This window comes from Ornithorhynchus anatinus, chromosome X1 (assembly GCF_004115215.2).
Source record: "Ornithorhynchus anatinus isolate Pmale09 chromosome X1, mOrnAna1.pri.v4, whole genome shotgun sequence".
In the NCBI taxonomy this organism is placed as follows: Eukaryota; Metazoa; Chordata; class Mammalia; order Monotremata; family Ornithorhynchidae; genus Ornithorhynchus; species Ornithorhynchus anatinus.
Window position 1 is genome coordinate 36,923,124 of NC_041749.1, and position 20,094 is coordinate 36,943,217.

Sequence of the window (20,094 nt, forward strand, 5' to 3'; positions counted from 1 at the left end):
TTTTTCCCCGGCCATTAGATTATTACATCTATTGGGCTTGGGTAATATCCATATAGGCGGCGTAAACACAGACTCGAAAGGCAGCAGAGTGGATTACTTCGGAGCAGGCCTGGCCCCTTTTCCGCTTGTCTTTCGGGGCTCGTCTTCCTCCCCCAACCTCACTGCACCCCTTTCTTTCTCCCACTTTCCTACCTTATCCTCTCTTTCTCTCTCTCTCACCCAATCAATCCTTCAGTGGTATTTGTTGAGCGCTTACTACGTATAGAGCACTGCAATAAGGATTTGGGAGAGTACAATAAAACAGAGTTAGCAGACACGTTCCCTGGCCACAGTGAGTTTACAGTCGAGACCCCTCGGTCCCTTCCCACCCTCTCCTTTCCTCAATCCCTTCCCACTTTTCTCCTTTCCCCTTCCTTCTCGGCCATCCTCCCACGATAACTTCAATCGATCAATCAGTGGTATTTAAGGAGAAGCCCAAGAAGCAGCATGGCCTAATGATAATAATGTTGGTATTTGTTAAGCGCTCACTATGCGCAGAACACTGTTGTAGGCAGGTTGGCCCACGTGAGGCTCACAGTCTTAATCCCCATTTTACAGCTGAGGTCACTGAGGCCCAAAGAAGTGAAGTGACCTGCCCACAGTCACACAGCTGACGAGTGGCAGAGCCGGGATTCGAACCCATGACCTCTGACTCCCAAGCCTATGCTCTTTCCACTGAGCCACGCTGCTTCACGCTGCCTAGTGGAGAGAGCCCGGGCCCGGGAATCAGAAGGACTGGGGTTCTAATTTCAGCTCCACCACTGAGCTCCTGTTGACCTTGGGGAAGTCACTTCCCTGTGCCTGGGCTGCTTCATCTATAAAATGGGGATTTAAGACCGTGAGCCCTACGTAGAACATGGATTGTGTCCAACCTGATTCACTTCATTTACTCCAGCGCTTAGTACAGTGTCCGGTACATACGAAGTGCTTAACAAATACCGTTAGAAAAAGGAAATGAGGATGATCGTGTGGTCTGGACCGAGGAGAAATTTAGAAGACGGAATCTGGTTGGGAAGGAAGACGAGGACTTCAAATAGAAGGCTGAAGTGAAGCGTATTCGTTCTTTCATTAGGCCCGCTGACTGTATTTTACTGAGATCTCTGTATCATTATCTTTCTTTCTGTTTCTTCTGAGGCTCGGGTCGCAAGGTCTGGGATTAATTTCCATGGCTGCTCTAACTGTAAGTGTGTAATTGAGGTAGTCAATGCCACAGCACTATACGTAAATCCAACGCAAATAGTTTCGCAGAAGTTGCCTTTGTAACTTATCATTATTACAGTTCTTCATTTTCCAATTCAGCAGGATAATTACGAGTGCACATACATGCAATTATGTTAGAGGGGAATGGAATCATGTCAATGTTATAATTATGGCATATAATTACAGTGTTAAAGAACCTGTGAAACAGTGAAGAAATATCTCGGAAAGACAATGTGAAACGCTGATCATTTAGATGGAGTTTATTGGTCAAGTAATCAAAGGCACTATGAGTTCCCACATAATCACATTTAGAAATATTTGAACGCCTGTAATATAGAAAGATATAGTGTCCAGAGCCAATTTAGTGAACCCATGGAATTCAAAACTCAAATCGGTGATTGTAGGGGTTTGCGCTATTATAGGTATATACTGAGTACAAAGTATTTTGACTGTGACTGATATTATAGGTATATACTGAGTACAGGGTATTTTGACTGTGACTGACAAGTTACAGTTCCTAATCACTCGTTTACAGTCGATTCCCAGACTAGAATCTAAATCTCTGACACTCCAGATGCAATAGACTGAGACGCAGTGTGGTCTAGTGGGTAGAGCACCGGCCTGGGGAATCAGAAGGACCTGAGCTCTAATCCTGGCTCTGCCACTTAATAATAATGATGGCAGTTAAGTGCTTACTATGTGCCAAGCACTGCGGTAAGCGCTGGGGTAGATATAAGGTGATCAGGTTGTCCCACGTGGGGCTCACAGTCTTAATCCCCTTTTTACAGATGAGGTCACTGAGGCCCAGAGAAGTGAAGGGGCTTGCCCAAAGTCATACAGCTGACAAGTGCTCCGCACATAGTAAGCGCTTAACAGATACCGACAGTGTTATTAAGAGGCGGAGCCGGGATTAGAACCCACGACCTCTGACTCCCAAGGCCGTGCTCTGCTGAGTGACTTTGGGGAAGTCGCTTCACTTCTCTGTGCCTCAGTGACCTCATCTGTAAAATGGGAAACGAGACTGTGAGCCCCATATGGGGCATGGACAGGGTCCAAGCTGACTAGTTTGTATCTACCCCAGCGCTTAGTATAGTGCTCGGTATATAGTGAGCGGAAGAAGGAAATGGCAAACCACTTCTGCATTTTTTTACTGAGAAAACTCTACGGATATGCATAACAGAACCACTACAGACGTGGCAGAAGATAGGACGTTCTGGAGAAGATGTGTCCGTAGACTCACTGTGGATAGGAAATGACTCAGTGGCATTGGATGATGACGATGACAAATACCATTAAAAACAAAATAAAAAAGATACACTTAGAAGAGTGAACTCCCGGATCTGCCACGAGCCCTGGGTACAAGCTCTGGTCAGCTAGAGATGGTCAATAAAATCACTTCCTCTCACTTTTTTAGTGCCCTTTTTAAAGAAAGTGTAAACTAGTAGACAAAATACATATGGCTTTTTGAAAGACTTTTCATTATTATTATATCATGTTATATATCATTCCATATCATATTATATTACACACAATCACAATCATATATTATTATATATTATACTATAATACGAATATACAGAGAGCGCAATACTATTTACTGCTCTATAAGTCTGATTTAATAATAATAATAATAATAATGTTGGTATTTGTTAAGCGCTTACTATGTGCAGAGCACTGTTCTAAGCGCTGGGGTAGACAGAGGGGGATCAGGTTGTCCCACGTGGGGCTCACGGTCTTCATCCCCATTTTACAGACGAGGGAACTGAGGCACAGAGAAGTGAAGTGACTTGCCCACGGTCACACAGCTGACAAGTGGCAGAGCCGGGATTCGAACTCATGACCTCTGACTCCCAAGCCCGGGCTCTTTCCACTGAGCCACGCTGCTTCCCGATATGATATAATCTAATCGATTTGTCCATTCCAAGCGCTTAGTCCAGTGCTCTGCACATAGTAAGCGCTCAATAAATACTATTGAATGAATGAATAATATACTATGATATAATATGATACAATATGATATAATATGATATAATATATAATACCATATGATATAATAATAATAATAATAATGTTGGTATTTGTTAAGCGCTTACTATGTGCCGAGCACTGTTCTAAGCGCTGGGGCAGACACAGGGGAATCAGGTTGGCCCACGTGGGGCTCACAGTCTTCACCCCCATTTTACAGATGAGGTCACTGAGGCACCGAGAAGTGAAGTGACTTGCCCAAAGTCACACGGCTGACAAGTGGCCGAGCTGGGATAATGTAATGACATAATATAAAATAGTCAGATTTCTCTCACTTGGCTTGTGAATTCCTTGTAGGGTCCAGGGCCGGTGGTTTTTTGATTTTCCTGTCATTAACCTAGCACTTAATAAACATCAGTTAGAATAAGAAGAAACCAAAGGACAGGCGGATCATTTTGGAGGTGAAAACGGAGCCCCCCTAGAGTCGATCTTTTTTTAGCATCTTCAGAGATGACCCGGAAGAGGGATATCGCAGTGATATCTGTGAAGTCTGCGGATGACACCAGGCTCTCCTGTGAGTGAAAAGTTATGCGGAGGGCGGTAACTGCTGGATAGAGATCCTGTCCAACCTGATAAATTTCTTTCTACCCCCAGCACTTAGTGCATGACACACAGTAAGTACTTAAAAAATACCATACCATAAAAAAACTGCTGGTGAACTACATAAAAGAGAATGAGTCAAAAACCGGAAAATGATTTTCAAAGCAAAAACCTGAGATTACCGATATTTCTAACAATAATGACAATGATAATTTTAGTGCTTGTTAACGTTTACTGCGGGCCGAGCACTGTACCAAGCGCTGGGGTAGATACGAGATAAATATCATGGATTGATCGACTGTGTAAAGTGACTCTCTGAGTTCATCGTGCTCAGTGAAACGTTACAAAATGGGTGAGGGGCAGAGGACCCCGGACCCAATCAATTAATCCATCAGTGGTATTTATTGAGCACTTGCTACGTGCAGAGCACCGTTCTAAGCGCTTGGGAGAGTACAAGGGAATTAGCAGACGTGTTCCCTGCCCATGCTGAGCTTACAGTCTAGAAGGGGAGACTTAAGCACCTGTGGACAATCTAATAATCTCCCATTTCCTCTGTGTGTAATTGATTTTAATGTCTGTCTCCCCATCTAGGCTTTAAGTAATAATAATATTAGTATTTGTTAAGCGCTTACTGTGTGCAGAGCACCGTTCCAAGCGCTGGGGGAGATACAGGGTAAGCAGGTTGTCCCACGCGAGCCTCACGGTTAATCCCCATTTTATTCATTCATTCAATAGTATTTATTGAGCGCTCACTATGTGCAGAGCACTGGACTAAGCGCTTGGAACGGACAAATCGGTAACAGAATTTTACAGATGAGGGAACTGAGGCCCAGAGAAGTGAAGTGACTTGCCCACAGTCACACAGCTGACAAGTGGCAGAGCCGGGTTTCGAACCCACGACCTCTGACTCCAAAGCCCGGGCTCTTTCCGCTGAGCCACGCTGCTTCTCCTGTGAGATGAGATAACTGAGGCACAGAGAGACTGCAAGCCCGTCACCGGGCAGGGATCGTCTCCGTTGCCGAATTGTCCCTTCCAAGTGCTTAGTCCAGTGCTCAGCCCATAGTAAGCGCTCAATAAATACTATGGAATGAAGTGACCCGCCCAAAGTCGCACGGCTGATAGGTGGCGGAGCCGGGATCAGAACCCACGACCTCTGACTCCCAAGCCCGTTCTCTTTCCACTGAGCCACGCCGCTTCACGCGGGCTTTACGTATTTCAGTCAATCCATCCACCAGTCGATCCATCGTATGTATTGAGTGCACGCTGTGTGCGGAGCACTGTAATAAGCGCTCGGGAGAATGCGGCCTGGCCGAGTTGGTGGGAACGTTCCCTGCCCTCAACAAGCAAGAGAGGGAGACGGATATTAAACATAAATCAAAAAATTTCGGATGCGTACTTCAGGGCTGTGGGGATGAGGGCCGAGTAAATAAAGCGTGCAAATCCAAGAGCCCCCTTTATTGTATAGAGTATTTCGAATTCCAGACTCATTTGATTTTACTCATATTTCTCCGGAGGTGATTCACTATGCTCCGGCTTTATTATTATCCACGGGGTAGGCGTTTGGTAGACTAAAACTGCCATTTAATAACCGCTGACCTTCAGGGCCGGCATAAAACGCATTTTTTCTTCCAATCGGTCGTTCCCTTAATGGAGAGCATGTAATGATGATGACTTTTAGGGAAAAAATGCCTTCAATTGCTATCGCGGCTGCCGCTTCTGCTTCTGTGAGTATTTTCAGGCTCGTTCTTCCACCCCGAGGGGGGTTGTTCATGGAAGGTGCACTTTTACGAATGGAAATATGAGATCGACGGATTGGACCGTGGAACTGCCAAGGCGGAGGAGGCAGAGTGCGGCTCGAAACGCAATATAGACGGCAACCTACCTCAGCGTTAAAGCTGGAGCTCTGAGGAACAGAAGGTTCCCGAGACTTTGGGCCCTCTGTCCTACCCCGGTGCTTAGAACAGGGCTTGGGACACAGAAAGTCCTTACGGAGTCCCCAGTGATTATACCTCAGACCTCGGATCATACCAGAGTTACCTCAGCCGATCCGCGATGTCACCGTTTTCCATCTCTGCCGTAGCGTCGGACCGTCTCGCTCAACTTCCCGGGAGAACGTTTTCCAGCGACCCTGACCCTTGCCTCTGTCAAAGCGGTGGTGGTGGATGGGTTTAGTTTCCACGACGGGCAGGAAGAAACGCTACTACTAATAACGTTGGTATTTGTGAAGCGCTTACTACGTGCCGAGCACTGTTCTAAGCGCTGGGGTAGACACAGGGGAATCCGGTTGTCCCACGTGGGGCTCGCGGTCTTCATCCCCATTTGACAGATGAGGTCACTGAGGCACCGAGAAGTGAAGTGACTTGGCCACTGTCACACAGCTGACGGGTGGCAGGGGCGGAATTCGAACCCGCGGCCTCTGACTCCCAAGCCCGTTCTCTTTCCACTGAGCCACGCTGCTTCTCATATAATAATAATAATGATAATGTTGGTATTCGTTAAGCGCTTACCATGTGCCGAGCACTGTTCTAAGCGCTGCAGTAGACACAGGGAAATCAGGTTGTCCCACGTCAGACTCCCAGTCTTCATCCCCATTTTACAGATGAGGGAACTGAGGCACCGAGAAGTGACTTGCCCACAGTCACACAGCTGAAAGGTGGCGGAGTCGGGATTAGAACCCGTGACCTCTGACTCCTAAGCCCGGGCTCTTTCCACTGAGCCACGCTGCTCCTCTAAGAAAGCATTTCTTGTGCAAGCCATGTTCACCTGCAGTGTGGCCTAGTGGAAAGAGCAAGGGCCTGGGAAGCAGAAGGACCTGGGTTCTACAGGGTACCGTGTTGTCCATTCCAAGCGCTTAGTACAGTGCTCTGCACATAGTAAGCGCTCAATAAATACTATTGAAGGAATGAAGTGCAACACTGGAGCCCGTCGCTGGGCAGGGGTGGTCTCTCTCTGTTGCCGAATTGTCATTCCAAGCGCTTAGTACAGTGCTCCGCACCCAGTAAGTGCTCAATAAATACTATTGAATGAACGAAGGAACGAATGAATGAATGAAATGCGAGGCTGGAGCCCGTCGTCGGGCAGCGATGGTCTCTCTCTGTCGCCCGATTATCCATTCCAAGCGCTTAGTCCAGTGCTGTGCACACAGTAAGTGCTCAATAAATGCTACTGAATGAATGAGAGAACGAGGGACAACCCGATGACCTTGTATCTCCCCCAGCGCTTAGGACAGTGCTCGGCACAGAGTAAGCGCCTACCCAGTGCCTCCGTTATTATTACGAAGTGAGGATTTTCGACATCTGGGGAGGGCTGTGGTTTGCCAAGGAACTTTTCCTCTCAGGCCGAGGACCGGCTTCCCGCCCAGGCCGGGGGTGAACCCGTCGTTGGGCAGGGACGGTCTCTCTCTGTTGCCCAATTGTCCATTCCAAGCGCTTAGGGCAGTGCTCTGCACACAGTAAGCGCTCAATAAGTACGATTGAATGAATGAATAGATCTATGATTCTATTTATCTATTTTGATGGTCTTGATGTCTGTCTACTTGTTTTGTTTCGCTGTCTGTCTCCCCCTTTTAGACTGTGAGCCCGTTGTTGGACAGGGATTGTCTCTCTCTGTTGCCCAATTGTCCATTGCAAGCGCTTAGTCCAGTGTTCTGCACATAGTAAGCGCTTAATGAATACTATTGGATGAACGAATGAGTGAATTGTCCATTCCAAGCGCTCAGTCCAGTGCTCTGCACATAGTAAGCGCTCAATGAATACTACTGAATGAATGAATTGTCCATCCCAAGCGCTCAGGACAGTGCTCTGCACATAGTAAGTGCTCAATAAATACTGAGTGAATGAATGAATGACTTTTCCATTCCAAGCGCTCAGTCCAGTGCTCTGCACATAGTAAGCGCTCACTAAATACTGAGTGAATGAATGAATTGTCCATTCCAAGCAGTTAGTCCAGTGCTCTGCACATAGTAAGCGCTCACTAAATACTGAGTGAATGAATGCATTGTCTTTTCCAAGCGCTCAGTCCAGGGCTCTGCACAAAGTAAGCGCTCAATAAAGACTATTGAATGAATGAATGAATGAATGAATGAATGAATGAATGAATGAATGAATGCGGCCTGAGGCCGGGCCGCAGGGGCCTCCCGCCTGTCCGCCTCGCTGGCGGAACAATAAAGTTTTCAGTGGTTTAAAAAAAAAAAAAAAAGAAAAGAAAAGCGCCCTCTCCCTTCCCCTCCCCCCGCCCCGCGCTGAGGCCGCCGCCCTTCCCCTCGCTGTCCGCCAGGGGGCGGGGACAACGACGGACACGCCCCCTCGGGCCCCGCCCCCGTGACGTCACCGCCGCTCCGGCTCCGCCCCCTCGCCCGGCCTACGTCACTCTCCGCCCCCCGGCCCCGCCCACGTCAATCACCGCCCCTGGCCCCGCCCCTCCCTCATTCATTCATTCAATAGCATTTATTGAGCGCTTACTATGTGCAGAGCACTGGACTAAGCGGTCACGCTCCGCCCCTTGGCCCTCCCCCTTTCATTCAGTCGTATTTATTGAGCGCTTCCTAGGCACCGTACTGAGCGCTTGGAATGGGCAATTCGGCAGCAGGTAGCCCCGCCCCTTGCCCCGCCCCCGTCAATCACCGCCGCTGGCCCCACCCCTTTCCCCGCCCGCGCCAATCATCAGCGCCCCCGGCCCCGCCCCCTCGCCCCGCCCACGTCAATCAGCGCCCTCGGTCCCGCCCCCTGGGGCCGCCCACGTCAATCATCGCTCCTTGTCCCGCCCCTGGGGCCGCCCACGTCAATCATCACCCCTGGCACCGCCCCTGGCCCCGCCCACGTCAATCAGCGCCCCTGGTCCCGCCCCCGTCAATCAGCGCCCCTTGTCCCGCCCACGTCAATCAGCGCCCCTTGTCCCGCCCCTTGCCCCGCCCCCGTCAATCACCGCCCCTGGTCCCGCCCCCGTCGATCAGCGCCCCTCGCCCCGCCCCCTGGGGCCGCCCCCGTCAATCAATCAGCGCCCCTCGTCCCGCCCCTCGCCCCGCCCCCTGGGGCCGCCCCCGTCAATCAATCAATCAATCAGCGCCCCCGGCCCCCTCGGTGCCGGCCGGGCCATGGGGGTGACGGTGGACGTGCGGCAGGTTTACCGTTACCCCTTCGACCAGGTGGTCTCCAGCTTCCTCCGCAAGGTAGGGCGCCCCCCGAGGGGGAGGGCAGGGGAGGGCAGGGCAGGGGAGGGCAGGGGAGGGGGCGGGGGTCCGCCCCGGCCCCGGCCCCGGCCCCCTCCACCCCCCGGCCCCGGCCCCCTCCACCCCAGCTCAGCCCTTCTGGCCGCAGCCCCGGAGGCTCCGTGTCCACACACCCATCCGCACACGCCGATTCACACAGACTCGGACAGACGGTGTCTGCCGGGGACAGGTCGGACGGCGGGGACGAGGCAAGATGGGCCGGGCCGTCGGGGAGCCCCCCGAAAGACCTCTAGGGAGCTTCTGCACATTCGCCTTTCTGTCCCTTCTCCACCCCTTCTCTGGCCCTCCTCCTCTTCTCCGCCTCTCCACTTCCTTCCCCCTTCTCTGGCCCTCCTCTGCTCTTCTCTGGCCCTCCGATTTCCCCTCCTCCGCCCCCTCTTCTGTCCCTCCACTTCCCCCTTCTCTGGCCCTCCTCCGCCCCTCCCTTGCCCCTCCAATTCCCCCTTCTCTGTCCCTCTTCTGCCCCTCTTCTGTCCCTCCAATTCCCCCTTCTGCCCCTCCAATGAGCCCTCCAGTTGTCTTTATTAGGCACTTACTGGCGCTTAGTGTGCTCAGAGCACTGTACTGAACACTGGGAAAGTACAATTCAGCAACAGAGACGATCCCTACCCAACAATGCCCCTCTCTGGCCCTCCACTTTCCCCTCTCCGTCCCTTCACTTTCCCCCTCCCTGTCCCTCCGGTTCCCCCACCCTCCCCCTCCGATTCCCCCACCCTGTCCCTCCAGTTCCCCCTCTCAAGCCCCCTCCTCTGCCCCCATCCCTCCCCTACCCCCCTCTGTCCCTCTTCTCCCACCCCTCTTCCACTCCCTCTCTCCCTTCTCCCCCATCCCTCCTCCACCTCCTCTCCGTCTCTTCTCCATCCTTCCCCACCCCCTCTGTTTTTTAAAAATGTGTTCGTCACGTGCTTAGTATGTCCCAGACAGTGTACTGAGTGCCGGGGGTAGATGCAAGAAAGGCGGGGTTGGTGTCCCACGGGGGGCTCACAGTTTTAATCCCTGTTGTATCCGTGAGGGAATCGAGGCACCGAGAAGTTGAGTGACTTGCCCAAGATGACCCGGCCGACAAGTGGCAGAGCTGGGATTAGAACTCAGGTCCTTCCGACTCCCGGGCCTGTGCTCTTTCCACTAGGCCCCACTGTTTCTCTTCCACCCCTGGCCCCCGCCCCCATTAACCTCCTCCGCTCCGCATCTCTCTCCTCCACCCCCACCCCCCATCTCTTCCCCCATTTTTCATCCCTTCTCCCTCTCGTCAAGTCGCCTCGACCCTTCCGGGGCCAGACCAGGGTGGAGGCTCCTTGGGGAGGGATTTCAGGGTGTAAACTGAGTCACTTGGAAATAGGATCGACGCCCTTCATTCAGTCAGAATTTCCAGTGGGTTTAAGGTGATCTCATAGAGTTAGTAGGATATCCACCCCCACCTCCACCCCCCGCTTATGAAACTCCCACTTTGCCCGTAAGGACGCACAAGTGACTAATTGCCACCCCTTGGCCTGCCTTCGTCTCAGAGCAGAGGCGGTGAAGAGCGTTTTAGGAGGTTTCTAAAACGGAATCATTTCCGGTTATTTTGGGAGTGGACCTTTTTAGGCCTGGAGTCATTTCGTCCATGAAATCTTATATTCCCGCATCCTCCAGGTAAACGGAAAGCGGTTGAACCATTGAAAAATGGGTGCTAGGAATCTGCCTCTTTGTGAAATGATTATTTGAAGTATATTCTGGAGCCACACAACCCCAGACCTTGTATCTATAATGTAGACTATAATTCTACCTTCTCCTTGGACGCCGAGTCCCCGCAAGAAACAGTGTGGCCTGTTGGATAGAGCACAGCCTCGGGCGTCAGAAGGGCTTGGGTTCCAGTCCCACCCCCGCCACTTGTCTGACATGTCACCTTGGGCAAATCATTTCTTTTCGGTGCCTCAGTTATCTCATCTGTAAAATGGAGATTAAGACTGTGAGCTCCAGGAGGTAGATGGACTGTGTCCAACCTGATAACTTGTCTCTACCCAAGCGCTTTGTACAGGGCCTGGGACACAGCACGTGCCTAACAAATACCGTTAAAGGAAAAGGGATCTGCCTTTTGCTTTTATACTCACGCTGTAATAACGTTGGTATTTGTTAAGCGCTTACTATGTGCCGAGCACTGCTCTGAGCGCTGGAGTAGGTACGGGGTAATCAGGTTGTCCCACATGAGGCTCACAGTCTTCATCCCCATTTTACAGATGAGGGAACCGAGGCACAGGGAAGTAAAGTGACTTGCCCACAGTCACACAGCTGACAGGTGGCAGAGCTGGGATTCGAACCCTTAACCTCTGGCTGCCAAGCCCGTGCTCTTTCCACTGAGCCACGCTGCTTCGTAACTCAGACCTCGTTCCCCTCCTTCTGCCGCATCCTCTTAGAATTTTATTTGTTGTGGGTTGGTCCTACGTTGCCTCCAGCCCGACGGCAAGTGGCGTTTGGGTTTAAGGGTGGGAATCGGGGGGAAAAAAGCAACTCAAACTGCCCCCAGTGGGGTTTATGTGTCAAGTGGTCTGGGAGAAATGGTTTAGGCCGTCATATAAATAAAGTTGGAGTAGTCTTGGGCGAGCTGTTCCTGACCTAAAGTGCTTCAGATGGAATAAACTGGTCTTGGGCTCTTGGGCCTCGCCCGCCATGGCCACATTTCCGTAGGTAGATGGAGTCTCAGAACACAAAACCCAGCTCCAATCCACCCGTTCGTCACCCACCGTGGACCATTCTGGGCCCAAACTATGGCAGCCCCCGCCCCAAATTAAGCAGGGCAGATAGATCCACGGCCCTTCCCAGCCTGCGGCCTGGTGGCCGGACAAAATAAGTTGGTCGCCTTTGGACTTCGTACCCACCCCGAGGTTTCCGAGGAACTCGTAATGGTTGGCTTGGTGGTGCGCTCCGTCGTCTAGGCAGTAACGTATCAGACTATCCAGCGGCTCCCAGCGATCGTTTAGACATACGAGATCGTATTAGTGTGTCATTAGAAGAGTCTTGGGTAATTGAAACCTTTTCCTCGAATGCCTTCCTCCCGCCAGCCTGTTCTATTTTGTTTTCCTTTTCATTCAGTCCAAGGAGGGAGCCTCTTATAACTTCCTCCTTTTCCTGGTTTACTTCTGCGATCCAGCGGGAGTTTCCTCTGGCCTCGCCTCTCCGCTGTGCCTCTAAGTTCTTGGTTTAGCGGTTTTGCAAATTGCAGATTAGCCGAAGCGGTAATCGTACGGCAGGGCTCGGGATCGTACGCCTTTTGTGTTTCTTGATTGAAATAATAAGGATCCAGGGGCACGTGCAATAGAAATGCCGCGATTTCAGACAGAGAATCAATCCTCTTGGAGAAGCAATTTTGTTCACGCTTTTCGCAGAGCTTCATTTTTTTTTTTTTTAAAGGAAAGTTTTGGCACCCAAGACATTCATTCACTGTCATATTTATTGAGCGCTTATTGTGTGCAGAGCCATGTACTTATGCTTGGAAGGATACGCTATAACAGTAAACAGACTCATTCCTTGCCCACAAGGAGCTTACAGTCTACTTACGTCCCTAGGAAATTAATTGGTTTAATTTAATTTTTTTTTAAGCCTTTGGCTCCGTTAAGATGGAGAGAGATCGATTGAAAATTAAAATGGACCGTGCACTAGCTCCTAGAATTCCGTCTCTCTTTCCGAGTCATAATATACTACTATTTTTAAAACCTGGGTGGAGGGTAGTTCTCCCCTCTCCTGCCTGAATCGTGTCACTGACAGAATCGGCCGCCTACATCGAAACCTTAGTGGTATCTTTAAAAAAAAAAGTTATCTGTCCCCAAAGTGCTGTGTCTCTGAACTAAATCTCATTGTAAGGGAGGAATGGAAGCGTGCTACGAAATCCAGAAATAACTTATTCACTGAATGCTAAACTGCTCTTTTCATCGACCCTGGTGTCCGGGTATTTGACGAGTGTGCTGCGATCTCTTCTTTTTGCTGACTGTCCCTTCTCTCTTTTTCTTTCTGTCATCTACAGCTGTTTCCTTCCCTAACAAAAATCACCTGCAAAGCGATCTACAAAGTTGGGTAAATGAATATATGTACGGAAGAAGGCTCTCGGGCTCGCTCAAACGGCCGTATTTAATAAGCTTCTCTTTCAGGAGTTTGCATCCCGGAGGATAAATAAGAAATGGATATGCATTCAATTATCTGTGTCTCCAATCTTTGGTTACTTCAGGCATGTCAGCCGAGGGTCAAAGTCCTTTGGCTTGTTTTCTCAAATCAGACAGGGCCACGTATAACTTGTTTTCTAAGAAGTTACTAGTGTTGATCGGTTCGAGTTGGAACTAAAGAAACATTGTAAATGGAGTATTATTTTATATGGGGTAATACACTATCTGGCTTAGATTAGTCCGAGGGTAAGTAACATGTATTTAATTTGGGGAGCCTTCTTAGAGTAGAAGAAAGGTTAAAATAATTCCTTTTCTCCAACATAATGGCTCAGAACATTATTTATTCTCGTAATTGTGAACCTGATGTTCTCCAGTAAAGTGTTTGAATGATTGCAGCTAAGCACATAAATGGGATTTATGAATGGCATTTCCATTTAGAGTAGAAAGTTGATTGGATGCCTAGGAATGTTTTCCTTTTTCCGATATTCCTTTTCATCTTGCAAATACGACACCTCTATGCTACAAAGAGCTTTTGAACCTTACTTTGAAGAACAGGGCCTGCAGCTGTAATCTCGGCTCTGAGAACCCCCGAGAGTCCAGGGATTCCCCAAATCCGAGACTTGGAAAATAAAAAGACGTTGACCCCCATATTGGCAGTATGGTTTGTGTTTTCTGCCCCATTGGTCGGGTACAATTTAATCAATGAGTGTTCAATCGATACCGTGTAGTTAGGGCTTACGGTGTGTGAATAGTAGTAGTATCGTCGTCAGTGGTAGTTATTGAGCGCTTACCGTGTGCAGGACACTGTACTAACCGCTTGGGAGAGTACGGTAAAACAGAGTTGGTAGATACGTTACTTGTGCAGAGCACTACGCTGAGCACTGGGAGCACTGTATTCAGTATTGGGGAGAATACGTGGACATTAGGCCCCTCTCCCTTTTCTTATTTTTAGCTTGTGAGCCCCCCCGCCCCCAGGGACAGGGGCCATGTCTAGTTCCCACCTAGGTATTCTTTCCCAGTGCTTAATACGGTGTCCTGCACAAGATAAGCGCTTAATCCATATTATCGGTCCTATTCACGTATCGTAAATCCTGGGTCACGGAAGGCTCACGGTCAAGGTGGGAAGGACAAACAGACAGGGGACAAATAAGCTAAATCCAACAATTCAAAAGCAGCACCAGGTAAAGCGTCAGTTCACACCGGGGAATTGCTATCACTTTTTTTTTATGGCATTCGTTCAGCACTTACCGTGTGCCAGGAACTACTAAGGGCCGGGGTCGATGCAAGTTAGTCAAGTAGGATGCAGTCTCATCCCACATAGGGCTCACAGCCTTAATCCTCACTTTACAGATGAGGTACCTGAGGCACAGCGAAGATGGGTGACTTGCCCAAGGTCACCCAGCAGACTGGTGGCAGAGCCGGGATTAGAACCCAGGTCTTCCGATTCCCAGGCCTGGGCTCTTTCCTCTAGGTCACAGCGCCTCTCTTGTTCCCACCAACCTTGCCTTCTGTCCCACCATTCTGGCCCTACATTCCGTGCCGGAGCTCCCGGGGCGTTGTTCCACTAATCAATCAATGATATTTATCGTGTGCTTACTATGCGCAGAACACTGTACTGAGCACTTGGGAGAGTACAATACAACAGAATTAGACTTACCATTAGATGCACTTTCTAACTCCTGCCCTGCCTAGATCCAACCAGATTTGGAAGCCGGGAGTCTAGCGGATGGACTTTCCGATCTCACCTCCTCCAAGAGGCCTTCCCTGACCGAGCCCTCATTTCCCCTCTCCGTTTCGCATCCCTTTTGCCCCGGATCTGCACCCTTCGAGCACTAGATGGTCACCCTCCCCTCAGCTCCACAGCACCTAGGCATACCTTCCTATTTGATATGATTCCAGAGAAGCAGCGGGGCTCAGTGGAAAGAGCCCGGGCTTGGGAGTCAGAGGTCATGGGTTCTAATTCCGGCTCCGCCCCTTGTCAGCTGTGTGACTTTGGGCAAGTCACTTCCCTTCTCTGGGCCGCAGTTACCTCATCTGTAAAATGGGGATGAAGACTGTGAGCCCCACGAGGGACAACCTGATCACCTTGTATCCCCTCAGCGCTTAGAACAGTGCTTTGCGCATAGTAAGCGCTTAACAAATACCAACATTATTATTATTTTGGTTTTATGCCCATCTCCCCTTCTAGACTCTAAGCTCTTTGAGAGCAGGGATCGTGTCTACCAACTCCGGCGTATCGTACTCTCTCAAGCGCTGCATAGCGGCGTGTACACAAGAAGCACTCAATAAATACCATTGATTGCTTGGTCGATTGAAGTGGTCTCTGCATTTTTCCTTTGGCTGTTCTCAACCCCAACCGTCTGTGGCAGGAGCAGGGAACAGTCACCTCAGCACTGTAAGTTCCTTGCGGGCAGGGAATATGTCGGTTACATTATTCTATGGTACTCTCCCAAGCGCTTAGTACAGTGCTCTGCACGCAGTAAGCGCTCAATAAATACGATTGACGAACAGTCACCTCTGGACTGTAAGTTCATTACAGGCAGGGAATATGTCGGTTATATTATTCTATTGTACTCTCCCAAGCGCTTAGTACAGTGCTCTGCACGCAGTCAGTGCTCAATAAATAGGATCGACTGACTGAATGACTAAACTGTGCTCGTTAGCTTTTGGGCAAGCGGCAGGCCCGAGTATTAATGATTTGAATCATAATAATAATAATAACGATGGTATTTGTTAAGGGCTTACTATGCGCCAAGCATTGTTCTAAGCAGTGGGGTAGATACAAGGTTATCAGGTTGTCCCACGTGGGGCTCACAGTCTTAATCCTCATTTTAATAATAATAATGTTGGTATTGGTTAAGCACTTACTACGTGCCGAGCACTGTTCTAAGCGCTGGGGTAGATACAGGGGAATCAGGTTGTCCCACGTGAGGCTCACGGTTAATCCCCATTTTGCAGATGAGGTAACACAGATGAGGTTACCGAAACACAGGGAAGTTAAGTGACTTGCCCAAAGTCACACAGCTGACAAGTGGCAGAGCCGGGATTAGAACCCACAACCTCTGACTCCCAAGCCCGGACTCTTTCCATTAAGCCACACTGCTTCTCCAAGTCACGCTGCTTAGGTTCAGAACCTCAGTGGTGAGAAATGGTCTGAAACGCTGTTCCAGGCAGTTTCTTTCTTCGGGTGTGTACCTTAGGTCCACCGAGCTGAAATCATTTCATCAATTTTCACCTCCAAGGTTGTAAAAAAATTAATAGAAGATTTAATGCCTCAGGAGGGCACGAGATAAAGATCGAAGCCTTAACCGTATAAATTTTTTTACTCCTAAATTGCTTGGAGCGCCGATTCTAAGATAGCAGATCTCCCTGGCCTCCGCTTAGGTTGGAAGCATCTTCTTCTGTTCAGACCGGCCCTGGCCGCCCTCTGCCCTCACTCTTCTCTGCTGGAGATTGAAATGGTATTTCTTCCGTGCTTACTATGTACCAGGCACTGTGCTACACGCTGGGGTAGATACAAGCTAATCAGGGTGGACACAGTTCACGTCTCACGCGGCGCTCACCGTCTTACTCCTCTCGTTTTGCGGATGAGGGAATTGAGGAATAGTGAAGTGACTTGCATCAGGTCACACAGCAGACAAATGGCGGAGTCGGGATTAGAACCCAGGTCCTTCTGACTCCCAGGCCTGTGGTTTGTCGGCTAGGCAAGGATTTGCTTCCCTCCCCTTTTCCCTTGATGTAGCCGCCAGCCCTGGGGCCTTCTCTAGGCCACTGGTGTGCACATCTGCCACACGGCCAAACTCGGGCCTACCCAGATTTTTATAGGTGCATTTACATATATAATAGAGATTCATTCATTCAATCAAATTTATTGAGCCCTTCCTGTGTGCAGAGCACTGTACTAAACCCTTGGAAAGTACAATTCGGCAATGGATAGAGACAATCCCTACCCAACAACGGGCCCACAGTCTAGAAGGGGTAGGCAGACAACAAAACAAGTAGACAGGCATCGGTAGCATCAAAAAAGATAAATAATATCAGTAATAATAATGTTGGTATTTGTTAAGCGCTTACTATGTGCAGAGCACCGTTCTAAGCGCTGGGGGAGATACAGGGTAATCAGGTTGTCCCATGTGAGGCTCACAGTCTTCATCCCCATTTTACACATGAGATAACTGAGGCACAGAGAAGTCAAGTGACTTACCCACAGTCACACAGCTGACAAGTGGCAGAGCTGGATATATACACATCATTAATAAAATAGAGTAATATATATATTCATATAGACACAACTGCTGTGGGGCGGGGAGGGGGGCAGAGAAGTGGGAGGGAGTTGGGGGATGAGGAGCAGAGGAAAAGGGGGCTCAGTCTGGGAAGGCCTCCTGGAGGAGGTGAGCTCTCAGTAGGGCTTCGAAGGGGGGAAGAGAGTTAGTTTGGTGGAGGTGAGGAGGGAGGACATTCCAGGTCAGAGGTAGGACGTGGGACAGGCGAGAAGGAGGCACAGTGAAGAGGTTAGTGGCACCAGAGGAGCCGAGTGTGCGGGCTGGGCTGAAGAAGGAGAGAAGGGAGGTGAGGTAGGAGGGGGCAAGGGGATGGACAGCTTTGAAGCCAAGAGTGAGGAGATTTCACTTGATAGGAAGGTTGATAGGCAACCACTGGAGATTTTTGAGGAAGGGGGTGACATGCCCGGAGCGTTTCTGTAGGAAGATCATCCGGGCAGCAGAGTGAAGTATAGACTGAAGTGGGGAGAGACAGGAGGTTGGGAGGTCAGAAGGGAGACCGATGCAGTAATCCAGTCGAGATATGATGAGTGATTGTACTAACAAGGTGGTGGTTTGGATGGAGAGGAAAGGGCAGATCTTGGTGAGAGAGATCTTCTCTCGCTCTCTATTATATATATATATATGCATATATTTGCATAGAAACAGCATGGCTTAGCGAACAGAGCACGGGCCTGAAAGTCAGAAGGACCAGGGTTTTGATCCCGGATCTACCACAAGTCTGGTGTGTGACCTTGGGCAGGTTACTTCACTTCTCTGGGCCTCAGTTACCTCATCCGTAAAATGGGGATTGACTGTGAGCACCATATGGAACAAGGACCGTGTCCAACCTGATTAACTTGTATCTACCCCAGCGCTTAGAACAGTGCGTGGCACGTAGTAAGTGCTTAACAAGTATGATAAATCGTTAATTATTATTATATATATCTTCAAACACAAAATACACCCATCGATATGTCTGCATCCATATTTCCAAACTGTTGGACAAATAGACTCCTCGTTAAATTTAGAGTCCTTTTTAACTCCCTTTATAATGAATGACTATATGATCTCATCGCACCTTTTATTTATTTGAAAAGCAAGGAGAGAGGTGGCTAGCTGGTTTGTCATTGAGGAAGCTTCTCGTCTTCCAGAGAAAAGCTGCTGCATGTACTAATTTTAATGCAATTTTTAGGTCTTTGATCTTGCCGTTTTGCAGACCCATTTGATTTTAACATTAAATCAGCTTCTCTTTTAAATTGAAATCCCCTTCATTGAATATTTCCTAGAAATAATCCTGCATCGATTTCTTTTGGCAGCTAAACACAAAATCTGTTTTTAGTAGCCTAATCTTCCTGGGTTGACTACCTTCCCCTAATGTTGCTAAAAGATATTTTGGTACCCTTCACTCATTTTACTTCCTTCACATGCTGTGCCGGACTAATAAGACAGATAATGGATCGGCTACTTTATGATCTTTCAATGATCCATTTGACAGTGGATAAACAATGATTAGTTCTAGGAATATAAACGGGGTTTTGCTATTTATGGAAGGCAGTGGATGGATTTCAGTGGCTTCGGAAATGCTGACGCTTAGTAACTGTCAGGTTCTAATAAGTGCCGACTACTTGAAAATACATGGCTTGTTTTTTTTTTTAAAAAAAAAGCACCACATAATAAAAGAAGGCTGTTATATATCTACAGCAGTTCACCATGTCTCCCAATCCGGAACTGAAATGCTTGGCGAGGGGGAGAGAAGAGAGAGAGGGAGTGCTTTACTGTAACCAGACTATTGAAAATAAAGTATGTCAGACTGAAAGATTCAATTTTCTGGATCTTTCCCATCCATTTGTAAAAACTCTTTACATTTGTCCCAACAGCATTAAAAATCCGTTTAATCCCAAAGTTTGTATTGGTGGTTGTACCTGAGGTATTTAACTCTTACCGAACAGAACCGCACATGTAGGCATTGCCTGTTGACACCCCGTTTTCCCTTGAAAATCTAAAAGTACTCTCGCATCTAGCCAGCTCCAGGAACACAAGATTCCACAAGATGGCATCAGATCATTTCAAGTATTACTAGCGAAAGACTCACTTTTAACTTTTTGTAATGAAGATGATGTGCTTTTCATTTCATGGTTTTTAGCCATCAGTAGATACATTTGTTGAAAATAAGCCCCTAAGCCTAATTTTTATTTTTAACTCTACTGGGTGGAAAATTAGGTCCATTTTTGCTTAATATCTTTGGCTCTTCAGTGAAAAGATGTGTGTAACTAAATTACTTTTATCTTTGAAGTGATTGTGCTGGAGCTTTGACTTGGGTTAGCTTTGGTTGCTACGTATTAATATTAAAGCTAATTTTATTTCAAAGTAATTTGCATGAGGTTTAAGTATTTCATTTTATATATCCTCTGTTGTAAAAACTCACCTGAAGCTTCATTAAGCACCCACTAAAATACACCCACGCAATTAAAATAGTATCCTGTTTAGGAGCTTGATGCTAGCACAGGCTTTATGTCAGAATTTGAACAGTCTTGTAGGTGATCACTGAATTACTGTACTGCTCTGTTAGACTGTAAGCTCGTTGGTGGTGGGAAACGTGTCTACTAACCGCGCTGTGCTCTCCCAAGCGTTCAGTTCAGTGCTCTGCACCCAGTAAGCGCTCAGTAAA

The 20,094-nt window shown here is 48.7% G+C and overlaps 1 protein-coding gene across 3 annotated transcripts in view; it reads left to right on the forward strand.

Moving 5' to 3' along the window:
• The first annotated feature begins 8,850 nt into the window (after window positions 1-8,850).
• The window catches only part of PRELID2 (PRELI domain containing 2), a 65,049-nt gene continuing 53,805 nt past the window's right edge, over window positions 8,851-20,094 (forward strand). For all 3 annotated transcript variants that reach the window (XR_003754591.2, XM_029051613.2, XM_029051614.2), the window contains exon 1: window positions 8,851-8,971. Coding sequence is in view for 2 of the 3 variants with exons in the window: in XM_029051613.2 (XP_028907446.1) it covers window positions 8,897-8,971 (75 nt within the window). In the remaining variant the exon portion in view is untranslated. The remainder of the gene's footprint in view (window positions 8,972-20,094) is intronic.